The sequence below is a fragment of the Urocitellus parryii genome, chromosome 4 (genome assembly GCF_045843805.1).
Source record: "Urocitellus parryii isolate mUroPar1 chromosome 4, mUroPar1.hap1, whole genome shotgun sequence".
Lineage (NCBI taxonomy): Eukaryota > Metazoa > Chordata > Mammalia > Rodentia > Sciuridae > Urocitellus > Urocitellus parryii.
Window position 1 is genome coordinate 32,522,940 of NC_135534.1, and position 27,116 is coordinate 32,550,055.

Sequence of the window (27,116 nt, forward strand, 5' to 3'; positions counted from 1 at the left end):
AATATTAATATTAGTCCTCAGCTTTCCTTTTGGAGACTAGCCAGCATCAGTTACACCAGAAAATGAAAGATCATTACTTTAATAGCAGAATACTATTCATTGTTTGTTTTCCTCTCATTAAAAGTCTGTTAAAATATAAAATCCTGGCTCATAATAAACTAAAAGGTTAAAATAAGGATGAACAATTTCAATTTGTATTGTAATTTTTTTCAAATTGTGCTGTATCGCTTTTTTATCAAATACATTGTGACAGTTGCTCCAGAATAACCATGAACTTGTTTAAAAAGTTAAAAACTTTAGCTCTAGTGACCAATTTATAAGAAATATGGGACACAAAGGAACATGATAAAGGACAGGCTAGGCAAAATCCAGACTGTGAGAAACTCAAGGACAAATGACCAGGTTTATTTGACAGCAGAGATAGACAAGGAAAAGAAGGATGGAGGGAGAACCAATAAAGAGCAACTTAAGAAGCACATTATGGATGTTGTTTCACTCTTTGAACAAACTGTCAAAATCATTTGAGATCATCAGAAATTTGATCATTAAATGCATATTTGATAATAAAAATTATACAGTTGTATGAGTGAAGATGACATTGTGGTTATTTTTTAATGTTCTTATCTTTTGGTCATAGTCACTGAAACTTTTTTTAGAGGAAGTGAGATGCTATCTGAAATCTGTTGGGGGAAATGGGTGGGGAAATAGATTAAACAAGATTGGCCAGAAGTGGACAATTGTAGATATTGGTTGATGGGTACATGGGCAAGTTCATTATTCCACTCTCCCCACATTCCTGTTTGAAATCTCCCACAAGAAGTTTAAAAAGTTTTCAGGCTGAGATTGTGGCTCAGTGGTAGAGCACTTACCTAGCATGTGTGAGGCACTGGGTTCAGCACCACATATAAATAAATGAATAAAGGTCCATCAATGTCTAAAAAAATATTTTAAAAATAGATGACGTTTTCAGAAATATTAGGGTGGTCTGATTTTTTTTTTTGCTTGTCTACAATTTATTGGTAATAAGCAAATACATTTTATCATAGACTGTTTCTTCTATCTTGTACCATTTAAAACACAAGTCATACTAGTCTATTAATTTGTAATTACAGACTTTTTCACTTTTAAGTACATTCTTATATAAACACTACTTGTCATATCATCTAAATCCCTATGGTGTTCTATAAAGCACTGGGCACAATAACTATAAACCAACTACCTAAGAGATGCCAGAACTCAACAGCACTACACCATCTGACCAATAACTTGTTTTTGACACATAAGGTTATAAAAAAAATTTATTAAGTACAGTTTCATATAGAAATCAAATTTACAAATGTGATTGGATCTTTAAGATACATAATTTATTCTTAAAATACATAACATATATTAGAAACTCAGTCTCCAAAATACTCAATAAAGATGTTTGGATGACACTTATAGAATTGACCTAACAATTTCTTCTTTTCTTTGGCAGACAGTTTTGAATCTTCATCAATAGTTTTTAGTAAATTCAACAGCTCATCTTTGGTTGTCTTCTGTGTACTGCTGGAATAGTCACTTTGATCAATTCTCTGGCAATAAATATACCCTTAAGTTTAAAAAAAAAAAAAGTTCAGTTAATGACTATTCCTCAGATTTAACTGGAAAAGTCAAACAATATTTTTATATTTATGTGTTTCTTCCCCATTTTGTGAAATGCACTGAAGAGGATAAACACTGTCGACTGACTCTGGGCAAGTTGCTTTTGACATTAGAAGCTCTCATACTCTAAGGAGAGTGTTTAGAATTTAGCTGAAATGAACTACTTACAGCAAAATACTTTCAAATAAATACCAAGAATTTGTCTCCAGAAGACTGTAAAAATAACATCTCTTGGATTACCTGCATCTTTATTTGGATCTCTTCCTTTCTGTATGGCCATAAGTTTAACACTAACAATTTTATGTAGAGTTCCAGGAATCTTAAAAAGGGACAACAAGATATTATTAAAATGTAGTTTAAGCTATGCATAAGTAATCCATTACAAATAAGCTCAATTTCATTACTATCAGAGTTTTACCTTAAAAACATCTTTTTGGTGATCCATTAAAAAGAGTACCAGAAGATCAGTTTTGCCTTTGGACAAATTTTTATTGTCAACAATAGCCTTTGAGAATATCCTTTTCACAACCATTCGATTGTCACTCTATAAAAATAAAACACAGCCTATAATTACATATTTAAAAAATTAATACTAAGGAAGTATTATTTAATAATAGCTATTATCCACTTCAGCATACTTGATGCTGAGGATGGAATAATCTGACAGATGGGTCTCATAAATATTAAGGATATGGAATACAGTTAACATTTAGACAAAAGACTTACTTCTTTCTGTAATTTAAATTCGGAAGGATGTGCTGCAACAGCCATGAAATACAGTAGCCTTCTAAATTCTTCTCTATTTTGGGAATCCAAAAGCTTCAGAAAGAGCTGAGTAGCTTCCAGTGCTATTTCAGTCTTCCCATTTACTTTACAAAAATGAAAAGAAAACTGCTTTTAACTGACTAAATATGACTATATTAAAGGACCAAAACTCAAGTTACAATATAAGCTAAGTAGAGCACTTATTCCAAATTATTTATGAAAGCAAAAACAAGACTGGGAATTAGAAGGAATGAACAATACCATAAAGGCAGCCTTTCCTCAAATTGACAACTAATACCTTAAGTCCTTGTCATATAATCTAGGGCATTAAATTTAACTCCTGATTTTGTATAACAGCTTGTTTTTCTTTAATATTATATGTATAATACCGATATCCAACTCTACCATCTGAGAAAAACAGAAGGGATTCTCTGAAATCCCCAATTTTTTTAAAGTTGTTGATGGACCTTTATTTACTTACTTACTTACTTGCCATGCTAAGAATCAAACATAGTGCCTCACACATGCTAGGCAAGTGCTCTATCACTGAGCCACAACCCTAGCCTCCCAATTTATTTCCAACAAGACATGGAATAAGATGGCTTACTAGTAGAAAGAGAGCAGTTGCCATTTTGAACATACTGAAGGGGGGGAGTGGTGATGAAGGTGCTGATAATTCTTCCAAAGAGAATTGCTGTTTTGTACCTAAGCTTCCAGCAAAAGTAGTATTCTCCTGTGGCAACCAGAAATTTCTGTATAACTTTAGAGCTTGTTAAAGCCTCTATCCAAATGAGTTAGTTTTAGAACAAACATACTTTTCATGCATTATTACAAATCCATTCCTAGTTTGAAGTATTTGGGGACTAATTTTGAGGATGATTCAATTTTTCCTATTTCCTCCAGAAGATAAAGCCTAGAATCCAGGAAGATCTTACTTACCTAGGAGTTCTGCAATTCCATTATGGACATCAGATAAGTGATTTAATAGTGGTTCTCTACTACTGTAAAATTTGCCAATGGCATCAAACAGAAGTTCCTTCACTATGTCTGTTCTGTCTGGTTGCTCAGGAAAGTTTCTGCTTATGTCTACCACCATCTGGTCTGGCAGGTATTCCAAGCAGTCAATCGCAGCAGAGAGCCACTCATCTTCCCTTGGGGGAGAAGGGAGTACTTTAAACAGCAAAGAATAACAAATACACACTACCTAATTTACTAGCCATTTCAAGCACTGCCACCAGGATATATTTCTACACTCTTAAGAATTGTGTTTAATTATCTTTATGTGGCTAAATTGTATATCACAGATTTTTATTTAAAAATTAGCTTAGTGTGTCTTCCTCTCTCATCCCCAAAATGAACTATCTATTACATCAAAATTCAAACTCTACTTTTTACATCTCCAGTGTAGACTCAGGAATTCCAAGTTACTTGCTCAGACCCCTGCTAGGACTAGATCTTGGACCTGACTCATAAATCAGTATTTTTGCAATACAACCTAGTTCCCTACTGAGCTATATATGATCTATCTATAAATTGTATTCCTTTCAAACATTTCCATCTTCTTAACTGCACTGCAAAAATATCTGCTAAGGCAAAGTAATTAAAAATAAAATAACCTTAGTAAGGCATAGTGGCCCACCCTGTAATCATAGTGACTCGGAAAGCTAGGACAGAAGATCACCAACCTGGGAAATGTAGCGAGATCTTGTCTCAAAAATTTAAAAAAGGACTGGGGGAATACCTCAGTGGTAAGTTGCCCCAGGGTTCAGTCCCCAGCTAAAAGCAGAATTTTTTCAAAGTAATAAAGAATATAGACCTTTTCCTTAAAGAAAAAAACTTAATTCCTTCAGCACCTGAAGTTAAGCCTTTGAGCCCTAAGATTTATATTTAGAATTGTAGCTAAATGTGAGAATTACTTTCATTATATATATATATATTTTTTTTTTTAATATGGAATGCTTCACGAATTTGCATGTCATCCTTGTGAAGGGACCATGCTAATCTTCTCTGTATTGTTCCAATTTTAGTATATGTGCTGATGAAGCGAGCACTTACTTTTTTTTTTTTGTACCACAGGGGCACTTAACCACTGAGCCACATCTCCAGCCCCACTGCTTTTTTTTTTTTTTTTTTTTGAGACAGGATCTTATTAAGTTGCTTAGGGCCTTGCTAAGTTGCTGAGGCTGGCTTTGAACTCGCTATCCTCCTGCCTCAGCCTCCCCAGCAGCTGGGATTACAGGTGTGTGCCATCATGCCCGGCTCATTATATTTCCTTAATATAACAAGTTAATTAGAAAATAAATGTTTATCAGGCATTCTAGAGGAATATTAAAGCATATGTAGTCAAGAATTCCAAGAATTTTTCAAATTTGTTCATTTTGTTCCAGAAACCTTTGAGGAACCTTGAGACCATTCAGCCCTACATTTTAACAAAGATGATGGAGCATAATCATTTTCTTCATTTGATGTGCAAGTTGTATGTGAAACAAAATGAATATAAAAAAACAAATTTAAGACAGGCATGGTGATGCACACCTGTAATCCCAGTGGCTCAAGAGGCTGAGGCAGGAGGATTGCTAATTCAAAGCCAGCTTCGGCAACTTAGCAAAGCCCTAAAACAACTTAGCAAGACCCTGTCTCAAAACAAAAAATAAAAAGGGATGGGGATGTGGCTCAGAGTTGAGTGCCCTGGGTTCAATCCCTGGTACCAAAAAAAATTAAGTAAATAAATAAATTTAAATCTTTTTAAAATTTTGTTCTTTCTTAAGCATTAATAATATCGAGTGGCAATGCATAAGTGATTCCCTCTGGATACAATTCAAAATATTATCTGAATACCACATCTATAAACAACCTACAACCACTGAAATTATTACATGTGTTTCCACATACTGAGAGTCACCATAGGCCTTGAGAATCCCTCTATCCAGATAGTTACTGCTGTTGACCATGTCAGGCTGCTTCTTGGGTTGAGGAACTTTAGGTACAATGTCTTTCTGTCTGAGTAAGGAGTCAAGAAGTGGAAGGTCTACAAGTTGTAGTAGACGCCCAATTGTTTCTTCTTGCCACACTTCATTAATAACTACACAGGAAAAAATACAAGATGAAAGGTAACAATTAATAGTTACTATATGCTCAGCACAATATCTGTCTCCACAGGTCTAAGCTAGAATACTTGTGGCCAAAAAAAGAAGAAATAAAGAAAAAGTCAACCTTCTGAAGTGCTTTCTTATAACAAAGTAAAACAATCCAAGATTTGTTTAGAGTGTAGGAGAATAGACTTTGGACAGGAATTCTTTTCATTCTTTGTACTATATAAAGCAATCTGTCAGAGATAAGAGATCAAGTCATATAACATGTTAATAAGGACTCCGGAAGAAAGAATGATTCATTCAATCTAAAAACTGGTTTGAAACTATTGGCTGATTATCCTACTCAGGGTTTCCATAACTAGGATGGGGGAAGGAGGGTGGAAATCAAAGTCATTAGGCTGCTTTTCACTGCCACAAGGAAGAGCAAAAGAATTTTGTTAATGTTTTAATGTAATTTTCAAATTTTTAAACTTAACCTAAACCTAATAAAACCTTGGGGAAAGAAAACATCTGAGAGGATATTTTAAGTAAAAAATCTGCATGCAAAACATTCCAGATTTGAACCTCTGCCAGCTGATAGGACAAAAGTCAGTGTTCAAGAGTTTTAACACTGATGTATTTGTTAAAGATAATAGACTTCTGTTAAAATGTAATATAAATGGCTTTAATACATAGTACACTCTTTCTCAGCACTTTGAATAAATTCTAATAAAGGTCAAGACTGAAACATTTTAAATAACTTATTTGAAGTTAGTCTTCTATTTCTTACTTTACTCATCTGTAGCTTACCTTGTGGAGACAAGGTTGCAGAGATATTTACACACGGGGAGTTAGCAGGCTTTAAGCTCAGATTTTCCAATAGGTCTTCCAAACTGTCCGATTTGATATCAGATGACTTAAACAATGCATCTGCATAACTAAAATCAAATGTGGTATACCCACAGAAATATTTCAGTATGTGAGAACAAAGTTTCTAGCAAGTTCATAACAAAAATGCAACAAATACAAATCCTAAGGATTGAGTAAAATAAAATTTAAAAAATAACCTTCTTGGGGCTGGGGTTGTGGCTCAGTGGTAGAGCACTTGTCTAGCATGTGTGGGGCACTGGGTTCCATTCTCAGCACCACATATAAATAAGTAAATAAAATAAAAAGTCCATGAACAATTAATAAAAATATTTTTTAAAAATACCTAAAATATGTATACTCTATGAAATTCTTTGAATAATTATTTGGATATGATTCAGTGACTAAAATTTTAGTCACCAATTTTAAAACATAATAAAATATAACTGAAATTCATTATGCTGTTTTAATTAGTTATCTTTATTTCTGGGAATTCTTCAGTGGATAGTCCTCATTATTTTCCAAATATAGAGCTACAATATGTTACCTGTAATTCTGAAACTGAAACTTTTAAAAATCAAAATCCTGCCAAACATGGTGGTACACACCTTTAATCCCAGCAGCTCAGGAAGCTAAGGCAGGAGGACTCAAGTTCAAAGGCAGCCTCAGCAATTTTGAGACCCCATCTCAAAATAAAAAGGCTGGGGATGAGCACAGTGGTTAAGTGCCCCTGTTCAATCCCCAGTACCAAAAAAAAAAAAGTCAAAAGTTTATTCAGCATTCTTATGTTCACAAAACCTATTCTGGGTATAGGCCTGTAATTCTAATGACTTAGAAGGCTGAAGCAGGATGATCATGAGTTCAAGGCCAGCTTCAGCAACTTGGTAAGTCCCTGCCTCAAAACAAAAAAATGAAAAAGACCAAGGATATAGATCAGTGGTAGAGTACTTTTGGGCTCAACCCCCAGTACAAAAAGCAAACCAAAAAACCCTATCTTGAGATTATCATAGCTTTTATTTATCCCAGATAGTATGAACATTCCTTTGTTTACCACAGAATTATTAATATGCTTTGTTTTGTTGTCCCATATCCCTCTAGGGGTGTTATATATGTATTTTAAAAAGTCCTAAAATTGATGGGTGCGAAGGCACACACCTGTAATCCCAGTGGTTTGGGAGGCTGAGACAGGTGGATGGCGAGGTCAAAGCCAACCTCAGCAACAGTGAGGTGCTAAGCAACTCAGTGAGACCCTGTCTCTAAATAAAATACAAAATAGGGCTGGGGATGTGGTTCAGTGGTCTAGTGCCCCAAGTTCAATCCCTAGTAACCCCCCCAAAAAAAAATTTTAAAAAATCTCCGAAGTTCCTAAACATGTCTGTCCCAGTGGTCTCAAAAAAAGCATATGGGCTGCATCCAAAAAGTGGGGCCCCACCTCATATTTCCTTTTTGTATACAGAGGTAAACGATATAATGTTTTAGATACAGAGGCAAAAAAAATATCTGAAAGTCAACTTTCAAACTCTGACTTTAGGTCAGATCTGAATCATGAGAGCTTCAAATTACACTGAAACCTCTACAGTTTAGTTGAGAGTACAAGGGAAAGGTAAAACTGTTGTACTTCATAACTAAGTTCATTATGTATTCAGCCACTGGGTTCTACAATTCTGTTCTTCCCAGTCTCTTTAAATGAACCTCTCTTTCCCCGATACTGTTTAGTTCAACACCCCCCTCAATTTTGTAGACTACAATACTGTAATAAATTCCTAACTAGCTATCCCTAGTAGGCTGCCATGTAACTACCAGGAACACTTTTCCTTATTTAATTTTTTTTTTTTTTTTTTGGCTTGGTGCTGGGAATAAAACTCAGGATCTTGCTCATGCTAAGCAAGTGCTCTACCAATGAACTACATCCCCAGCCTTCCTAAAATATAAACTCATCGTGCTAAAAATCTTTCTGTGGCCTCCCCAACACCTGTATGATCAAGTCCAAATTCCTTAATATGCCAGACACAGTGGCACATCCTTGAAGTAGGAGAATCACTTGAGCCCAGGAGCTGGAGACCAGCCTGGGCAACACTGCAAGTGAAACCCTGTCTCCAGAACAAACAGGGGCTGGGGTTGTAGCTCAGTGGTAGAGCGCTTGCCTAGCATGGAAAAGGCATTGGGTTTGATCCTCAGCACCACATAAAAATAAAGATATTGTGTCCATCTACAACCATCACCAAAAAAAAAAAAAAAAAAAAAAGCAACAAATTCCTCAATAGTCACAAGAGGCCTTGGCACTCTCACACATGTCCTTCCACTCTCACCTCTTCCATATTCTGGATTCTAGTGATATCTACAGCCTGGGTGTCTCCCTGCCGCCTTCTCCTTCTGTTCTCGGACCTTTTTTCCCTTTAACTTTTTTGTTTATTTTTATGTGGTGGGGGTATCAAACCCAGTGCGCCTCATGCATGCTAGGCAAGTGCTCTACCACTGAGCCACAACTCCAGCTCTCTCTCAGACCATCTTTATTTTTCTTCTGTGTGGTGCCATGTTGAAAGCCACAGCCCAGTCAGAATGATGCCTGGCATTTGCCAGAGGGAATGGTTGAAAGGTCATGCCAGGGAACCATTGAGATGATGATTTGAGTTAAGCTATATATAATTGCTGTGATGCTGGATTGATTGTATTGTATATTTGATCTTTACTGACGCTCTTGCTGTCTTGGGCACCCGCTACTTTGGGGTTCAGGGAGATTGGACAGAGCTGGTTGGAGCCTGGAGCCGGGTGGAGGGAGTGTGTTCCTGCATGGTGTGTGCAGTGCCGGTGAGAGTTGGGGAATAAAGAGTTGCTGTTTGAATCTACAAGGCTTTGTGGCGGCTCAGTTATTTGTGCCCAGGCAGACTGTGGCAGTGCCAGTGATAGAACACAGGGCCTTACATTTGCTAGGCAAGCACTTTACCACTGAGTTGCATCTTCAATCCTCAAGCCACTTTCTAAATAAAATTTTTAACTTTTTTTTTTTTTAACACTACCTATAACTTGAGAAAAATCAAAGTCTGTTCATTGGTATCTCTTAAATATTTTATATTTAGCAGAAACAAAGTTAATAAAATTTCACTGTACTTTACCAAATACATCTTCAGATCCATACTTAGCCAAGTTATGCTTAAGAAAGTAATATATAGTCAGTCACTCTCTCATAAAAAAGTAGACAAAATCCTGCCAACATTCCCATGATAATCTATCATCATCATATACCAACCTGGAAGGTGAATATACTTTGTTCTCTTTGCCCATCTGACTGTCTTGGTTATGTATTGTTGTGAATCTATAAAGGCTGCAACTACTGTCTTCAAATGTAGGTTTTTTGTCTTTTCCAAAGACCTTGGTTGGAACTGCTTCAAATACTTTATAGTCCATAAGTGCCTGACACACTCTCACCACTTTGGCCCGAGGAATATCTACATCACCAAAGTACTTATTCTGAATTAGATGAGAATAAATGACATCTACGGCTTCTGAACCCACAAAGCAGTCATTGTGTCTTTTTAAATGATGCCTTCGTTTTTTTACTTCCACTTGTGTCTGAAGAGTATTTATAATGCTGCTCCATACGTATGTGGCTCCAAATGGCTTCTGGGCCACACTGAAACCTGGGGGGGGAGGGGATGATCACAAAAAAAAAAGCTAAGAATTAGTACTTTGTTCATTTGTAATAAGGTCTGAATGATCCTTAAGCAAAAAGTGGCAATTTCCAAAGTTACTAATAAGGAGAAATTATTAGGGCATCTTATTACTGAAATATTGTTATTGATGGCAATTTGTTAAAAAAAAATTAGTACCTACTATATACTGAATGTTGTTCTCTGTGCTAGCATGTGACAGTGAACAAAATAAAGTCCCTGTTCTTGTGGACTTAGACTTTGTGGGAAGATACAGATGATATATCATAAGTGTTTGATCAGCACCAAAAAGAAAAAGGCAGGTTAGGAAGAGAATGCTATTTTATTGAATTTATTTTTTTATGGTGCTGAGGATTGAACCCAGGGCCTCATGCATGCAAGGCAAACACTCTACCACTGAGACACATCCCCAGCCTGAGAATGATGCTTTCAATGAGATGTCAGGAAAGATCTCTGGCCCAGCACAGTGGTGTACTTTTGTAATGTACAGGAGGCTGAGACAGGAGGATCACGAGTTCAAGGCCATCCTCAGCAACTTAGTGAGATACCCCCACCCCCCAACAACTCAGTGAGATCTTGTCTCAAAATAAATAACAAAAAAGGGCTGGGGGTGTGGCTCAGTGGTACAACCCCCCTGGGTTAAATCCCCTGTGCCAAAAAAAAAAAAAAAAAGACCTTTGGTAAGCTTATATCTGAGTACTGAGTAGGAAGCAAGCTGTGCAGACATCTGGGGGAAGAATAGACAGAAAAGAAAGAACTAAGGCCCTGAGGACGTGTATTCTGCTAGGACAGAAAGAGGTCTATGGGACCAGCCTGGCATGTGGAGGGAGTGGACAGCAGAAATTGAGATTAAGGAGGGAGTAAAGAAGGATGTGAGATGCGGGAAGGAGAAGACCAAATAGAGCCAGGGGCAGTTAACACTTATGCACAAGGAACTTCACTATGTGCCTCAGGTAAGTTATCTGATCTCCAGTAACAACCTGAGGTGGCAGATATCATCTCTGTGTGAGAGACTGAAAACATATTCAGAAGGTACTTGCAACTTCCAGACATTACTGAAAGAGGTAGTGCTGGAATCGACTCATGGTCTATGACTCTGAAGGATTTTTCAATCAAATACACAGGTTGCAGGAATAAACTAGTTTTTTAAAGCTTCCTATTGTGCAGACTTATGACTTAAATATGTAATAAGCAGGGTAAAAAATAATATAAAAAACAAACAACTACAACAAAAAAGATGGACTCCTGCCCAATAGGAGCTTACATCCTACTGCAAAGACAGAATAAGCACAGAAATAAAGCAAGATTTTAGTCAAACACAAAGGAAAGAAAACAAGCTTCCAAAACGCTTGTTTCCAAGCTTCCTATTTTTCTTCATCTTCATGAACAGATTATTTGGTAAAACTGCAAAGAAGAAAAGGAAACGAAAAGAAAACAAAGAGGGGGTAGGAAGGATAGTAGAATGAATCAGACATTATTACCCTGTGTACATATATAACTATAGACCAATGAGATTGTATATCATGTGTAACCAGAAGAATGAGAAATTATACTCCATTACGCATGATGTATCAAAGTGAATTCTACTGTCAAAAAAAAATTTTAAAAAAGAAAGAAAACAGTGAAATACTGGGGAGTGATACTGGCACAATCATATTGTTGTGTGCATGTACAAATATATGACAACAAATCCCACCATTATATACAATTCTAATGCACCAATAAAAATATGGAAAAATGTGAAAAAAAAGGAAACAAAATAGGCTTTGGGTTTCAGTAAGCTGATGGAACTGAGTCTGGCTAATCATGCCCTTGCTAGCTGCCCACTCCTCACCCTCCCTCCTCCTCCTTCACAGAGAAGGCCCTATTTGTTACTCTTTTCAATGATGCTCTGAAAATTCAGTGATTCTAATTTAAGCTCCCATTTTTGTTAAGCATATTACTTCCTTTATTTTTAGGATATCTTGACAAAGTAGTAGTAAAGTTTAGACTATCTGAATAGTCTAAAAAGGAAAACAATATATCAGTACAATAGTAAAGAATAAGGAGACCTATAATTAACTGCTACTTGAAATCATCTTCCTGTTTTTGTTTAATGAAATAGATGTGTACAGTGAAAACATAAGTTCCTAAAGGGCTTTAAAACTCTTTAGACTTTTTTTTGGGGGGGGGGCAGGGGGACGGGGGGGGGGGGGATACTAGGGATTGAACCAGGACCTAGCACATGCTAAGTACCTGCTTTACCACTGAGCTATGCTCTCAGATCCTAATCTTTTTTTTTTTTTTTTTTGAGAAGGGGTACCCGGGATTGAACTCTGGGGCACTTGACCACTGAGCCACATCCCCAGCCCTATTTTGTATTTTATTTAGAGACAGGGTCTCACTGAGTTGTTTAGGGCCTTGCTAAATTGCTGAGGCTGGCTGTAAACTTGTGATCCTCCTGTCTCAGCCTCCCAAGCCTCTGGGCTTACAGATGTGCACCACCATGCCCAGGTAAAACCACCCATTTTTAAATATTTTTTTAGTTATAGATGGACACGATACCTTTATTTTATTTTTATGTGAAGCTGAGGTTCGAACCCAGTGCCTTCCATGTACAAGGTGAGCACTCTACCACTGAGCTACAACCCCAGCCCTAAAATCACCAATTTTAAGTGAGCCATTTGGAATTAATTTCTTGTGTAACAATAAACATAAAGAATGTGCCATTATACTATATTACTATATTCATTAATGGCATAAATTTGTAGCTATCAGCAATTAAAAAGTAACATTTTTACTATGAAAATAACAAAGTGACTGTTTATTTCAATACCAAAAGTAGATGGGCAATTTACCACCTATTATTTATGATATATTTATTTAAAATAATCAGCAATATTATTTTAATTATCTTTTAAAATTGAAGTTAATTCCTCAATCAGCATCAAAGAATGAAGTAATTATTTCCAGTCTTCCAAATATCATGTGAGCAGTTTCAAGAATTGAACTGTTTGCTGGGGAGGGTGTTGCATGCCTGTAATCCCAGCAATTCTGGAGGCTGAGGCAGGAGGATCACAAGTTCAAACCCAGCATCAGCAACTAAGTGAGACCCTAAGCAATTTATCGAGACTATCTCTAAATAAAATATTAAAAAGGGCTGGGGATATGGCTCAGTGGTTAAGCACCCCTGGCTTCAATCCCTGATAGCAAACAAACAAAAAACAAAACCTGAATTGTGGAAAATAACTAGATATATCAAGCTAGAACTATACTTATTGCTGTATTTAATCCTACTTTATTCAGCTAGGTGCAGTGGTGCACACCTGTAACAACTGTGGCTCAGGAGGCTGAGACAGGAGGATCGAAAGAACCAAGCATGATGGAACATCAAGTCTAAGTCATTCTTTGTGTGTGTGCGCACACACACTTGCACCAGAAACTGAACCCAGGGATACTTAACCACTGAAGAACATCCCCAGCCCTTTTTATTTTTTTTAATTTTGAGACAGGGTTTTGCTAAATTGCTTAGGGACTTGCTGAGGCTGGCTTTGAATTTTCGATCCTCCTGCCTCAGCCTCCTGAGCCACAAGGATTACAGGTGTGCACCACTGCACCTAGCTCAAGTCCAAGTCATTCTTGGTATCCAAAACTCAGAAGTAGCTGTACTGCCTCTAATGATGACAACTAAACAAAAAGTATTAACAGCTAATACTCTCGGGCTGGGGATGTGGCTCAAGCGGTAGCGCGCTCGCCTGGCATGCGTGCGGCCCGGGTTCGATCCTCAGCACCACATACCAACAAAGATGTTGTGTCTGCCGAGAACTAAGAAAAAATAAATGTTAAAAAAAAAAAAAAAAAAAAAAAAAAAAAAAACAGCTAATACTCTAAATTTTCTAAAATACCAGATGTTATAACAGATTTAAATGAATTTAGTGTTCATACTTTAGTCTTTTTTCAAATCTTCAGGTATCATTAACATTTGAGTATGCAGAATATGACAGATGTGTCTTCTCTCATTTAATCTGGAAATATTTCTCTGTGAAATAGTTATTAACAATTCTATTTTGAGGAAATTGAGGTTCAGTGAGTTAAATAAACTTGCCTTTAGATATACAGCTAACAAATATATTAGCTTTTTCCTAGTGTTTAAATATTATGTATAAAAAATCAGGCACTTGAGGACTGGGGTTATGGCTCAGTGGTAGAGCACTTCCCTAGCATGTGTGAGGCACTGGGTTCAATTCTCAGCACCACATATAAATAAATTAATAAATAAAAGGTTCACTGACAACTAAAAAGATTAAAAAAAAAAAAGTCAGACACTAGATAAACAGACTTGGAAGTATTCTTTCCTTGACAGGATTAAGTAAAACAATTTTAAGATAACCAAAGAGTGAATTGGACATGGTGGCTCATGCCTAGAATATCAGTGACTAGGGAGGCTGAGGCAGGAGGATTGCAAATTCCAGGTCAGCCTTGGCAATTTAGCAAGATTCAGTCTCAAAATAAAAAATAAAAAGGGCTAGAGATGTAGGTCAGTGGTAGGGCACTTTTTTGGTTTGTATGAGTGAGGTCCTAAATTCAATCCTTGGCATCACAAAAAAAAAAAAAAAAAAAAAAAAAAAAAAAAAAAAAAAAAAAAAAAAAAAACAAAGAAAGAAAAAAAGAAAACCAAAAAGATTAGAAGAAACAAAACAACGCTAGGATTTGAATCCTTAACCAAGGTATGTAAAAACAGCCACAACTCCTAAAATAAGGTAACATATCAAACATTCCAGAATAAATACTATCTACAGTACACAGGGGTAAGACAGGAAGACAGACAAGATTCCAAGTTGGAACTATGAGACTCCCTTTTAGGTACCAGTGAAACAGACTTCTAGGCTAATGATTTTTTAAAGAGATAGGTCTCACTATGTTGCCCAGCTGGTCCTGAACTCCAGGGTTCAAGATATTCTCCCACTTCTTCCTCTCCAGTAACTGTGTACCACCATACCTGGCTGGGCTAGTGATTAAATATTAAAGACGAAACACACAGTCTTAACATCTGAGCTATACAAGTCCTAAAAGATAAGGCAAAGTTACTTATTAGTTTGAGATTAATAAAACAACTGAAGGGGGCTGAGAGGGAGAAAAATACAGCCTCAATGACATGAAAAAGGGTAATATTTACAGGGGAATTAAGAGGTAAAGAATAAATTCCCCCATATAAGTTTGTGGCTTAAATGTGGGAAATCAGGAAGTTCTTTGGGTTGGATAACACTGTATAAAAGATTAAAGAACAGGTTAGAGCAGAAGAGTGGGTACCTGTGAGCCACATGCTCCCAGAGTCCTCAGGCATGATACAATTCAGCCCTTTCAGGTCCCCTTTGTGCTCATTGACTATTAATTCCCAACCTTTGCATCTGGAATATTTCCCCTCAAGCATCACCACCCACAGACCCAAACTAGCTCATGTTCATACATGTTCATAACATACCCTGGACTTGACAAGTAAATGTGCCAAAACCCACACCAGGATAACCTGTTTTTTTTGTTTTTTTTTTTAATGCTGACTTCACAAGTTGGATACAGATCCCCCACATGCTGGTCTAATATGTACTTATCATCATCTAAGAGCTGAAATGAATATTAGTATAGCTCCCCACAGCCTAGGAAAATGACTTACTGTGATTTCTAAACAGGATTCAAGAGATCAGAAATATAGAATGAATGTTTTGTTAAGTCTAGCAATCAGGATCTAAGCTTCAGCTTGTCCACAAACCTCACTTGCATATGAGGTGAATAACTCATTAAAATTCATCACTATCTACATCTTGAGGTTTTCTTATGAATAGATGGTCAAGCATTTTTTTTTTCTTTTTTTGGCGATACTGGGGATTGAGTTCAGGGACACTGTGAGCTACATCCCCAGCCCCAAGCATTTTCTAAAAGTATCATGACAAGTGGAATCTAAGGGTCTAGAAACCAGCTGCATAATCCTGGGTAAGAAATTTAATGTCTATAAATTGGTTTCTTCATCTACTGATATAACAATTGAACCCTATGTTCAAGATTGGTTTCAGGTCTACACTACTTGGATTTATAAAAATTTAAAGACTGAAGTTGTAACTTGTGCATTTAGATAGACTATGGATATCAGATAGACTATGACAAACCAAGCTTGGCAAGGTGGCACATGCCTGTAATCCCAGGGGCTTGGGAGGATGAGGCAGGAGGATCACAAGTTCAAAGTCAGCCTCAGCAATTTGAGGCCCTAAGCAACTCAGTGAGACCCTGTCTCTAAATAAAAACAAAATAGGGTTGGGGATGTGGTTCAATGATTGAGTGCCCCCCCAGAGTTCAATCCCCAGCACCCCCCCCCCAAAAAAGACAGACCAATATGCTGAGAGCCACTGCCAAGTAGGAATGACGCATCGAAATTTCCTTGCCAGCGTACCCCACGTTGCTTAGAGGAAGGACTCATGGAAATGGACATTTGAAGTGACATTGCATGTATGTTTGAGAAAGGTGACCCTGCTCAAGGACCAGGATGGATCCAGGTTTAAGGAGGATCCTACTGGATCAGGGCGGATCAGGTTTTAGGGAGTATCCTGCTCCTTGGGTTTAGGGCGGTTCCAGGTTTAGGGCGGATCCTGCTGCCTCAGGCACGCCCGATCCTTGAGTTCTCTTGGGATTCAGAAATTATTTGGGATAAAAAGCCTGGTGGAGTACGTGAATTTTGCGGGCAGAACGTGTTTGTAGAGGGCCAGTGTAAGTTCGGGAATAAAGAATTGCTGTTTGAATCTACAAGGCTGTGAGTGGCTCGTGATTTTGTGCCCAGCCAGACTGCGGCACCAATAGGTAACCAATGAAACATGGGGACAAATTTCACCTTACTAGACACAAAAATCACAAAGTGGTCTAATACTCAGAGATTATTTTAAAACTAGATTTCTAGCATTACATATGCTCTTAAACACCAGATCAAATCTAGACTTGTTAATCATTTACTTGCTTTTTCAGCAGTTTCATCTTTATCTGCTTGAAAAAACAAGACCTGTCCTTCACACAAACATGGACACTATCCAAAAAAGTTTACCAACAACAAAGAAAGTTAAATTTCCCAGATAATATTGAACCCTGATATGTATGTGAAATACTAATTATCTTTACTTCTAGAATGCACACTAAATAGTCAAGTTATTACTTTTAATCCCTTTAAACTCGAGTTATAAAGCAGATATGTCAAGAAATTACACTTACTCAAAAGTTACAAAGAAGCCAGGCATGGTGGATGCAAGTTCAAAGTCAGCCTCAGCAACTTAGTGAGGCCCTAAGCAACTTAGTGAGACCTTGTCCCAAAATAAAAAATAAAAAGGCCTGGGGATATGGCTCAGTAGTTAAGCACCCTGGGTTCAATCCCCAGTACTTAAAAAAAAAAGTTAGAAGGAGATAATCCGCATCAACCATCCATGATCCATGCAGTCAACAGCTCTAGTCCTTCTGTGAAAACCTACTTTAGGGTAAACAATTCTATAATTTCTTCCAATGGTGAGATTATATAAAATCCTCAGATGATCAATACATAAGTATAACTGGATTCCAGTGTAAGGTAACCATGCACACAATTTCCAAAATATACTACCTCTAAATGAGCATATAACAATCTAGTTTATATTCTTAGGCTTTAGACTGAATTAAAAAATTCTGATAACTCATCTTTCTTCCATAAAACTTTAATAAACAGTGAGTTAGAGCCCTATTTCTTTCAATTTTCCTTATAATTTATAGATATTTTGCTTTACAGAGGCCAAGAACCACAACATAAAACAACTGGTCAATGAATATTTATTAGTTGTAGATTATTGTTAACTACTAAAAACATTTATTTGAAGGGGAGTGCTCGGGATCAAACCCAGGTCCTTGTGTATGCTAGCCAAGAGTTGTACCATTGAGCTAAATCCGGAGCCCCCTAAGGAAAAAAAAAAAAGGTAGAGTTCCTCCCCTTCTTTTTATAAAAGCTTTTTTTGTGCGTGTGGTACAGGGGATTGAACCAAAGGGTACTTAACCACTAAGCCACATCTCCAGCCCTTTTTATTTTTTATTTTAGGACAGGATCTCACTAAGTTGCTCAGGGCCTATTTCTAAGGCTGCCTTTGAACTCGAGATCTTCCTGCCTCAGCCTCCAGAGCTGCTGGGATTACAGGCCTGTGCCACTGTGCCCAGTTTATAAAAGTTTTTTTTAAAGAAGCGCTATTTGAAGTGGTTCTCAATGGATCATTTTACTCTCCCAGGACATGTCTGGAGACATTTCTAGTTATCACAATGGGGCAGATAGTGTTATTGGCATTTAATGAACAGAGGCCAGGGATGCTTCTAAATATGCTACAATGCATAGGACAGTTCCCACATCGAAGAATATGTCAATAGTGCCCAGATTATGAATGCCTGGGTTGACCTAATATTGTTCAGATGTAAACAACTGTGCTAACACAGCAGGCACAGTGCTGGGTGCTAAGAATATAAAGAGTAAGATCGGCATGGACTTTGGAGTCCCAGAGACCTGTGTTCCACTCTTTGGTCCATCATTTACTAACAATATGAACTTGGGCAAACTGCCTAACTCTTATGTTGCTTTTTCAAGAGGTCACTCTGCTTCTCTAAGTTACTGTGAGGGTTATGAGATAAGATATGTTAATGTGGCTAACAGTGTTCAGCAATGAACAGATGTTTCATTAAAAAAGGAGACAGATGCCTAAAATCCCCAGCTACTCGGGAGGCTGAGGCAGGAGGACTGAAAATTCAAAGCCAGCCCTGCCTGGATATATAGCCAGACTCTGCCTCAAACTAAAAAAAGGAGGCTGGGGATATAGCTCAGTGGAAGAACATCCCTGGGTACAAATGCCAGAAACACACACACACACAGACACAGAAAATGTTGGGGGGGCAGTCTGGAAGAGCCTAAGAAAATATGACAACTCAATGCAATGTAATATCCTGGATGGGATCCTGAAAGAGAAAAAGGGCACTGGGAAAAACTAGGAAAATCTGAGTAAAGTATGGACCTTTTAGTTCATAACCATGTGTTAATATTGGTTCATTAAAGCGCCAGATGGACCATACTCATGTAAGATAACAAAAGAAACTAAGTATAGGGTATGTGAGAACTCTATGTACTTTTTTTTTTAGTTATAGATGGACACAATATGTTTATTTTATTTATTCATGTTTGTGTGGTGCTAAGGATCAAACCCAGTACCTCACACATGCTAGGCAAACACTCTATCACTGTGCCACAACCCCAGCCCTCTTTGTACTAACTATGATTTTTTGTAAGTCTTTTATAAAATTTTAAATTTATTTTTTAAAAAAAAGAAAGAAAGGAGGTACCCTTCTTCCTCTTCCTTTCTCTGAACTCAGGATATAGTCCCCCCTTCCCCAAGGAACTTATTTTTACCTTCTTCCACCTGGGTAATGATGTTAAGCTCTGGAAGGAATTCAGTCAAATAAACTTATTAATCCTAAACTATTCTGAATTTAAGAAAATTTTATTTTTTTAAGATGAGTTTTATATTATAGTTCTATGAAGGTGAGGAAAACAAATTTACATTTTTTAAAAATTTACATTGCATCTAAAAACCGTATTTTATGCTTAAGACAAATCATTGCTTATCATTAAGAAAAAGAATATGGCTCAGAGTACAGTGTCTTATACTAACTCTATTTGGATTTTTTAATTTATTTTAATTAGTTACACATGAAAGTACAATTATCTTGACATATCATACATTCAAATCAGATGGATATAATTTCTCATTTTTCTGAGTATACATGTTGCAGAATCACATTGGTCATGCAGTCATGTATAAGTGATGGGAGGGGAGAGGAAGGGAGGAAAAGGAGGACAGCAGAAAATTGTATTTAAGAAGCATTTTTTTTGATGGCAGGTGCAGTGGTGCATGCCAGTAATCCCAGCAGCTCAGAAGGTAAGAGAATCATGAGTTCAAAGTCAGCCTCAGCAAAACCAAGGCACTAAGCAAGGCTTAGTCTCTAAAACAAAATACAAAATAGGGATGTGGCTCAGTGGTGGAGTGTCCCTGAGTTCAATCCCCGGAACCAAAAATAAAAAGAACCATTTTTTTTCAGGAGTTTAAAACAATACAGAATATGAAAAAACAAAGGAAAGAACTACATTTATTGGACAATAACCAAAACTTCATGAAAACAGACAAATGTAAACAGAATTGTATCTGAGAGTGTTAAAACTGGTATCTGTGATTGGAGAAAAAAAAACTTCCTATACTACTGATATCAGGATTGCAACACTTTTACTGGATATTTGTTTTGGTAGTTCAAAATTTATCTTTCTCCTATTTGTTATTAGAGATATGCTGAAGCTGCCTCTGAAAAGAGGCAAGCACTCTATCACTTTACCTGCAGACAGGTAAAATATGCAAAATAAACCTTTGCTAACAAAAGCAATTTTAAGATATGCTAAGCAATGGCCCCTATTTAATTCACATAGATTAATGGGAGCATATGGGAAGTACTTTGAGCTCTCTGGAAAGTGATACCAGGCAAATTCAAAGAATTAGGTTACATCATAAAGGGATAACAAGATAACATCCCACTTTCCTGTATGTCTATATTAGAAGACAAGGATCTTTGAAGTACTGGCTGAAGGTTAGCATATAAACCTAATTTCTTCTACAAAAATCAGGTCCTCGGTTATTATAGCCCTCAAGGTATTAAAGAGTTACTAATCTGTGGAGAAGGAAAAGTACAAAGCTGCTTGCCAGAGCACACAGGGAATGGCAAAGACCCAAGAATCCTTAGCTCCTTGCTCACTAGGACTGAGGAAAGGCAACTAACTCAAGGGTGGAAGAGGGATTAACAAATGCTAACAAGTAGAAATTCCAGGTGCAGCTAGCAAAACAAATGAGAACAAGCAGTGAGCCCATAACTGCCCACTGCATCTGGTGTAGAAGACAGTGATCTTTCTCTGTGATTCAAAAATCCACTAACTAGCATGTCACCTGCTTCAATTTTGAATACATACTCCCTCACACCATCCAAGAACTTGTTCAAAAATGCCTAAAGCCCAGAATTGACATTTCAGCAGTTAGAGGAGACATGGAGCACCATGTTTTGAATCACGTGAAATTTGGAAAACTTAATTCACTCCGAGCCTAATGCTGTCTCAAAACTGTTTTAATATAATTTGTTTTTAAATTCCTGAATTTTAATGTTTTCCTTCTCTTCACAATGTAATCAAAAAGATAGTATTATGTCCTTATTCCTGTAAGTGGGAGCAGAATATGGTTAATATTATAATCTGTTTTAGGAAAGCACAAATGAAAAGTTGTTCTCTATCACAATTCATCATTAGCATCTTGAAGATTAAAAGGAGCATTAATTAGTAAGTCAAACACAAGAAAGGGGGGCCACTGAGATGCACCCATTTGGCCTGAAAGAGGAGTCGTGCCCCCCTCAAAAAAGCCAAGTGTTATCTAAATATCATTAAGAGTCATTTGAGTCACCCAATTTACTGAGTTGTAGATATGTTAGGGTCAAAATTTTAGAGGCGATCATCTGATTCTGTTCATTTGTTAAAACATCTGAAGATACAAAAATCCTAAACCACCCCCCCCAAAACTACAGTAGCAGAAGTCACCATCTTATCTCCTAATGTCATGTAATCATTAAAGAAAAAAAAAGACCAAGAACTTCAATTCGCTTAAGTACTGTTTACACAGAAAATGTTTAAAAAAAAAATACCTTTAAGACCAAGATCTTGCCTGGATAACTTATAACAGAAAATTCTCATCACTCCCAGAAAGGTCTACTACTACTGTGTAGTCAGGTATGTGCTCGAGACAAGGACCAAAGAAATTCCCAAATTCCACACAACCTCACCACGCGGAGCCTCTCCGCGACATCCACGGCCGGTGCCTGGCAAGTAGCCCGCACAGAGACCAACGCGCGGAGCGGTTCAAGTTTCGGTGACTTACTAAAAAGCCGGCCGCAGCCCACCAGCGGAGAGGAACCTCCCGCAACGCGAGGGCGCCGGCCCGGGACACAGCTGTGCGGGGCTCACCAAGCCCGCGGAACCGGCGCGAGCGGATGAACGCCCCATACCCGGCACCCGCCGCACGCGGACCACAGCCTTCGCCGCCCTTCGGAGGCATCTTCGGCACTTACCGGGAGGCCTCTGCGCCGGACTGTGCAAAGTCGAGAGTTTCAGCGCGGCCGCCTTCTCCCGCACGGTAGCCATGGCCCTGGCTGCCGGGACGCGACCTCGGAGACCGCCGCTGCTCCGCTCACTGGGCGCCCGCGCTAAGTGCCGCCAGTTAACTAGACGGGGGCGGGGCTCCGTCAGGCCCCGCCCCTGTCCGTCACGTGCCTCCTGGGGGAGGCGTGTAACCTGCGACCGCCCCAGCACAAGACGCCTCCGGCTAGCCACCGAGAAAGCCGCCGCCAGGTAAAGCGTTTCACTAGGCGGATCCTTGTGAATCCGCGCCGGCCTTGAGCCACGGCCCAGACCAGGTAGATTCAAAGCACATTGCGCAGTGCCTTGCTTCGAGGATCCAGCAAGTGCTTCACTGCCCTGTGCCTTAGTGTCCTCACCTGGGACGCGGGAGTACCCGCTTCACCGAACTTTTTCTGAGGTTTACACGAACCAATCCATTTTCGGCACTTAGCAATTGGGCCTGGAATATAAAAGCTTAAGATTACGTCATGGTAATAAATGCATTGAGTTTTTCATGCATCCCCTCCCTGTTAAGAACAAATAAATCCTCCTGACTCAGGAGAGCAATGTCTAGAGGTCACAGGAGGGCAGCAACTAAAGACCATGGGGCTGGCTGCCAAAGGAATCTGTGTTGATTCCAAAGTAACTCAGGGTCAGGTGAATTGGGACCTGGTTTGCTGTGGGAAAAGAAGGGTTAGAGCAAAGACAGGAAAGGAGAGGAAAGGCTCTTGAAGGAAAGCACCCTAGTTCCTTGGAAAGTTGAGGCTGGAAATCCAGGGGTTCAGTGCTGGAGCACCTCTGAAAAGATGACCTAAAAGACCAATAACCCAATGGCCAGATACTTGCTTTTTGCAGTGATTTTCTACGTTTGGTACACATTAAATTAACAGGAGGATGCGTGTGTGGGGTCTGGGTATAAATTAGCATGGTATTTAAATGGAAGTTCATTGCTTGTTAGAAAAATATCTTACATGTAGTTGTTTCAGAGAATACATAGTAAGAAGCTGTGACCTTAGGGACTTAGGTTTAGTGGGTGGGACATGAGGGATAATTGCTGCATAAGGGAAAAAAGCGTTAGAAAAGGTTGCCAACTCTGCTGGCACCTTTTAATGTGGTCTCCCACTTCTGTTCAGGGAATTTTCTTTGTAACTTCTCCGTTGTCTGCTGTTCACAGAGAAGATTCAACTCGGGACAAATTTCAGTTTCCCAGTACACCAGTTAACTTTAGTCTTTCCCACCCTGCATGACTAAATGAATACTGTGTAGTTGTACTGGTTAGGAGGGGGAAAAATGTGGCCCTGTTGTGGAAAATAAATCTTGGCCTTTTCAAAAAGGAGGTGACCTAAGTGACCATTTTGATACTTTATGTAACATTTCAACGAATTTTCTACTAGCTTTTGCTATCCTTGCCTACCCCATCTGGAATACTAGGATTCTCTTCTCTGCCTATGTTTAATGCAACCTGGTGGCCTAACCCCTTTCCTATCCTACTTCTTCATCACATGTTTTTCAAGGTTGTCTGATACATTCCCTCTATCATTTATGGCACTTATTCAAATGTACTATTCAGTCCCCAGTTGTATATTTACTTTCTAATTATTTCAGCACAAATACATCTTGAGTGCCTAACAAAATTGAAATATTGTCCAGGGCAGGGAGCATACTTTAACCTCTCAGATTTCTTTTAATATCTGTGTAGTATAGGCATGTAGTGGATACTTTTGCTTGTTGTCTTCATTGAAATCCAGAGCTTAAAAAAAAAAATCACCTTCAGGCTGGGGGTGTAGCTCAGTGGTTGAATGCTTGTCCCACATGTGCAAGGCCCTATGTTTGCACCCCAACACTAGAAACACACATACACACACATCAGCTTAATACTTTTGTAAATTTAATGTTTAGGAAGCACTGAAAGTATTCCTCTCAAAACTAACAAGTATCACAGTCAGTTTATAATGTGAAAGGAAGTTTTCATCCCTTTCGGATCAACCTGATGCACAGTTGTGCAGCCTTTGACCTTTTTTCTTTCTTCCTGTACTATAACTATCAGAGCTAGGTGTGGTAGCACATGCCTGTAATTGTAGTGACTTGGGAGGCTGAGGCAGGAACATCACATATTCAAAAGGAAGCCTCAGCAACTTAAGGAGACCCTGTCTCAAAATAAAAAAGGGCTGGGGATAGATCCCAGTGGTTAAGTGCCCCTGGGTTCAAAAAAACAGCCAAAATTAAACAAAAAACTATCAGCACCATGCACCCAAGTTGTAATTTTTTTAAATGTCTTTTTAATCACTTACAGACTTTAAAATTAAATTTATTGTTATTTCTCAAACAGGTGTATCAAATCAGTTTGTTTAGCACTTGGGAAGAATTTCACTTGATCAAAACTTGCCTAAAATCAAATGGTCTGAATGTAGGAAACAGAACAGAAAGTTTATGATTCACTAATCTGTTCTGGTACTGCCCTAAAAAAAAAAACCCACTTCTGTTTTCTAGCAATGTAAACAGTGATAAGTGAAACAAAGTAAAGAAAGAAAAAATATTATTTTGTTTTGTCCTTTCCTTTTCTTTCTTTCTTTTTGAGTTCTAGGGACCCAACCTAGCACCTTGCTCATGCTAAGCAAGCACTGTACCCCTGAACTATACCACACTCCCAGAGATGTTTTGTTTTATTGCTTTATAATTTTTTTTTCAGTCCAAAGCTTTAAGGTTGCTCAGGCTGGCCTCTAACTCTTAGGTTCAAGCCATCCACTTGCCTCAGCCTCCCCAATAGCTGGGACTACAGGCACAGGCACACATCACTGCACCCATCTCCATCTTCTTTTTTAAAAAAGCCTGAACAGTATTCCATCGTAGGAACATATCACATTCTTTATCCATTCGTCTACCAATGAGTATTTGAGCTGCTTCCATCTCTTGACTACTGTAACTAATGCTGCAATGCTTGTAGGTGTGCAAATATCTTTTCAAGATTCTACTTTAAGGGCTGGGGCGTAGCTCAGTAGTAGAGTGCTTGTCTAGCATGCAGGGAGTCTTGACTTGGATCTCTACCATTGGGGAAAAAAATCACTTTTCCCAAGAAGTGAGATTCCTGAATCATATGGCAATTCTGTGTTAAGTTTTTTGAGGAACCTCCATACTGTTTTCCCTAGTGTCTTGTCATTCCATATTCCCACCAGTATTGCGCAAAAGTTTCAATTTTTCTACATTCTTGCTGACACTTGTTCTGCTTTTCCTTTTTTAACAAATTTGCATTGTTTTAATGATTAGTGATGTTGAGCATCTTTTCATATGCTTGTTGGCCATTTGTATATATTTTTTTGAGAAATATCTGATTGGGTCTTTTGCCCACTTTTTAGTTGGACTGTTATTGTTAAATTGTACTTCTTCATATAGTTGGAATATTATCTTTATCAGATTTGTAAATTGCAATTTTTATTCCATTATATACTTTACAATTAGAAATCATAACCCTCCTCCAGGATTGGCTTTTCACTCTGATAATTATTTCCTTTGATGTGAGGAAGTCATTAAGTTTGATGTAATCCCATTCATCTATTTTTGCTTTTGTTTGCCTGTGTTTTTGGTGTCATATACAAAAAAAACATTGCCGAGGACAGTGTCAAGAAGCTTTCCCCTTGTTTTCTTCCAGGAGATAGATAGATAGATAGATAGATAGATAGATAGATAGATAGATAGATAGATTGAATGATTGATGGTAGTGGGGATTGAACTCAGAGGTACTCGAATACTTAGCCACATCCCCAGCCCAATTTTCTATCTTATTTTGAGACAGAGTCTCACTGAGTTGCTTTGTTGAGAGCCACAGTTTAGTCAGAGTGACGCCTGGCATTTTTGCCAGAGGGAATGGTTGAAAGGTGACCCTGCTCCGGGATTAGGGCGGCTCCCAGATTAGGGCGGATCCTGCTGGGATTAGGGCGGATCCTGCTGGGATTAGGGTGGATCCTGCTGCCTCATTGCCCTACTTTTTGAGTTCTCCTGGGGTTCTGAGAGAATTGGCGTGAGGAGCCCGGTGGAGGCAGTGTGTTCCCAGGAAGTGTGTGTAGAGTGCCGGTGAGAGTTCAGGGAATAAAAAGTTGCTGTTTGAACCTACAAGGCTTTGTGGCAGCTCGGTTATTTTGTGCCCAGCCAGACTGCGGCATTTGGTGGCCTGTACGGGGAGCCCCAGGACACTCGGGAACACTCGGGAGTGAGTGATGAGGAAAAGCCACCCTAATCCCGGAGCAGGGTCACCTTTCAACCATTCCCTCTGGCAAAAATGCCAGGCATCATTCTGACTAAACTTGTGGCTCTCAACATCTCCCCCCTTCTGTTTAATTAAACAACAAGCATGTGGCTTAGGGACCGTGCCTGTCTTAGGTTGTCCAATACTACATATGGTCCTTACCCGTCATCGGATGAGCTGACCTTAAGGCGTCAGCCTCCTGTCTTAGGTTGGTACCATTGTAATTGCATCTTACCCATCATTGGCTACCGGTCCAGCATACAGCTATACTTGTGGCTAGGCCTTTGCACCAGTGGGGGGGTGAGGCTCTTTGCCTCACCTCTGTTGGCCCCCAAATTTGGCCTTGGTGCCAGTGGGGGGTATGAGGTTCTTTGCCTCACCTCAGGCGTCATTCTCACTAAACTGTGGCTCTCAACATTGCTTAGCACCTCATTGTTGCTGAGGCTGGATTTGAACTCACGATTCTCCTGTCTCAGTCTTCCAAGCCACTGGGATTACAGGCATGCACCACCATGCCCAGCCAGGAGTTTTATAAATGTTTTTGTTTCTGTTCTTCTTGTAAAGTTTTTGTTTTGTTTTGTTTTAGTTTTTTGAGAATTTTATTTTTTAGGTCATACATTTATGTCAGCAATCCATTTTGAATTAAT

General features: G+C 38.5%; 1 protein-coding gene and 1 non-coding gene across 2 annotated transcripts; both read right to left on the minus strand.

Moving 5' to 3' along the window:
• Positions 1-1,285: 1,285 nt before the first annotated feature.
• On the minus strand, positions 1,286-22,299 carry Depdc7 (DEP domain containing 7). The gene is made up of 9 exons (XM_026404775.1): positions 22,181-22,299; positions 9,595-9,985; positions 6,291-6,418; positions 5,302-5,491; positions 3,349-3,560; positions 2,371-2,513; positions 2,063-2,188; positions 1,885-1,963; positions 1,286-1,591 (listed from the first exon to the last, which is right to left on the minus strand). Exons 1-9 carry the CDS (start codon positions 22,251-22,253, stop codon positions 1,398-1,400), a joined length of 1,536 nt encoding a protein of 511 aa, XP_026260560.1. The 5' UTR covers positions 22,254-22,299; the 3' UTR covers positions 1,286-1,397.
• Positions 4,354-4,460, minus strand: LOC113194225 (U6 spliceosomal RNA). Its single transcript, XR_003302255.2, has one exon. It is a non-coding gene; the product is annotated as a U6 spliceosomal RNA (small nuclear RNA).
• Positions 22,300-27,116: the final 4,817 nt, after the last annotated feature.

Excerpts from the sequence above, each read along its gene's own strand:
- Depdc7 (XM_026404775.1), bottom strand. The coding sequence starts at position 22,253 with ATGGCTACCGTGCGGGAGAAGGCGGCCGCGCTGAAACTCTCGACTTTG. Across the intron at positions 9,986-22,180 it reads TCCGGCGCAGAGGCCTCCCG|GTTTCAGTGTGGCCCAGAAG; the intron begins GTAAGTGCCGAA and ends CTCCCCCCCCAG. Across the intron at positions 1,964-2,062 it reads ACCAAAAAGATGTTTTTAAG|ATTCCTGGAACTCTACATAA; the intron begins GTAAAACTCTGA and ends TCCCTTTTTAAG.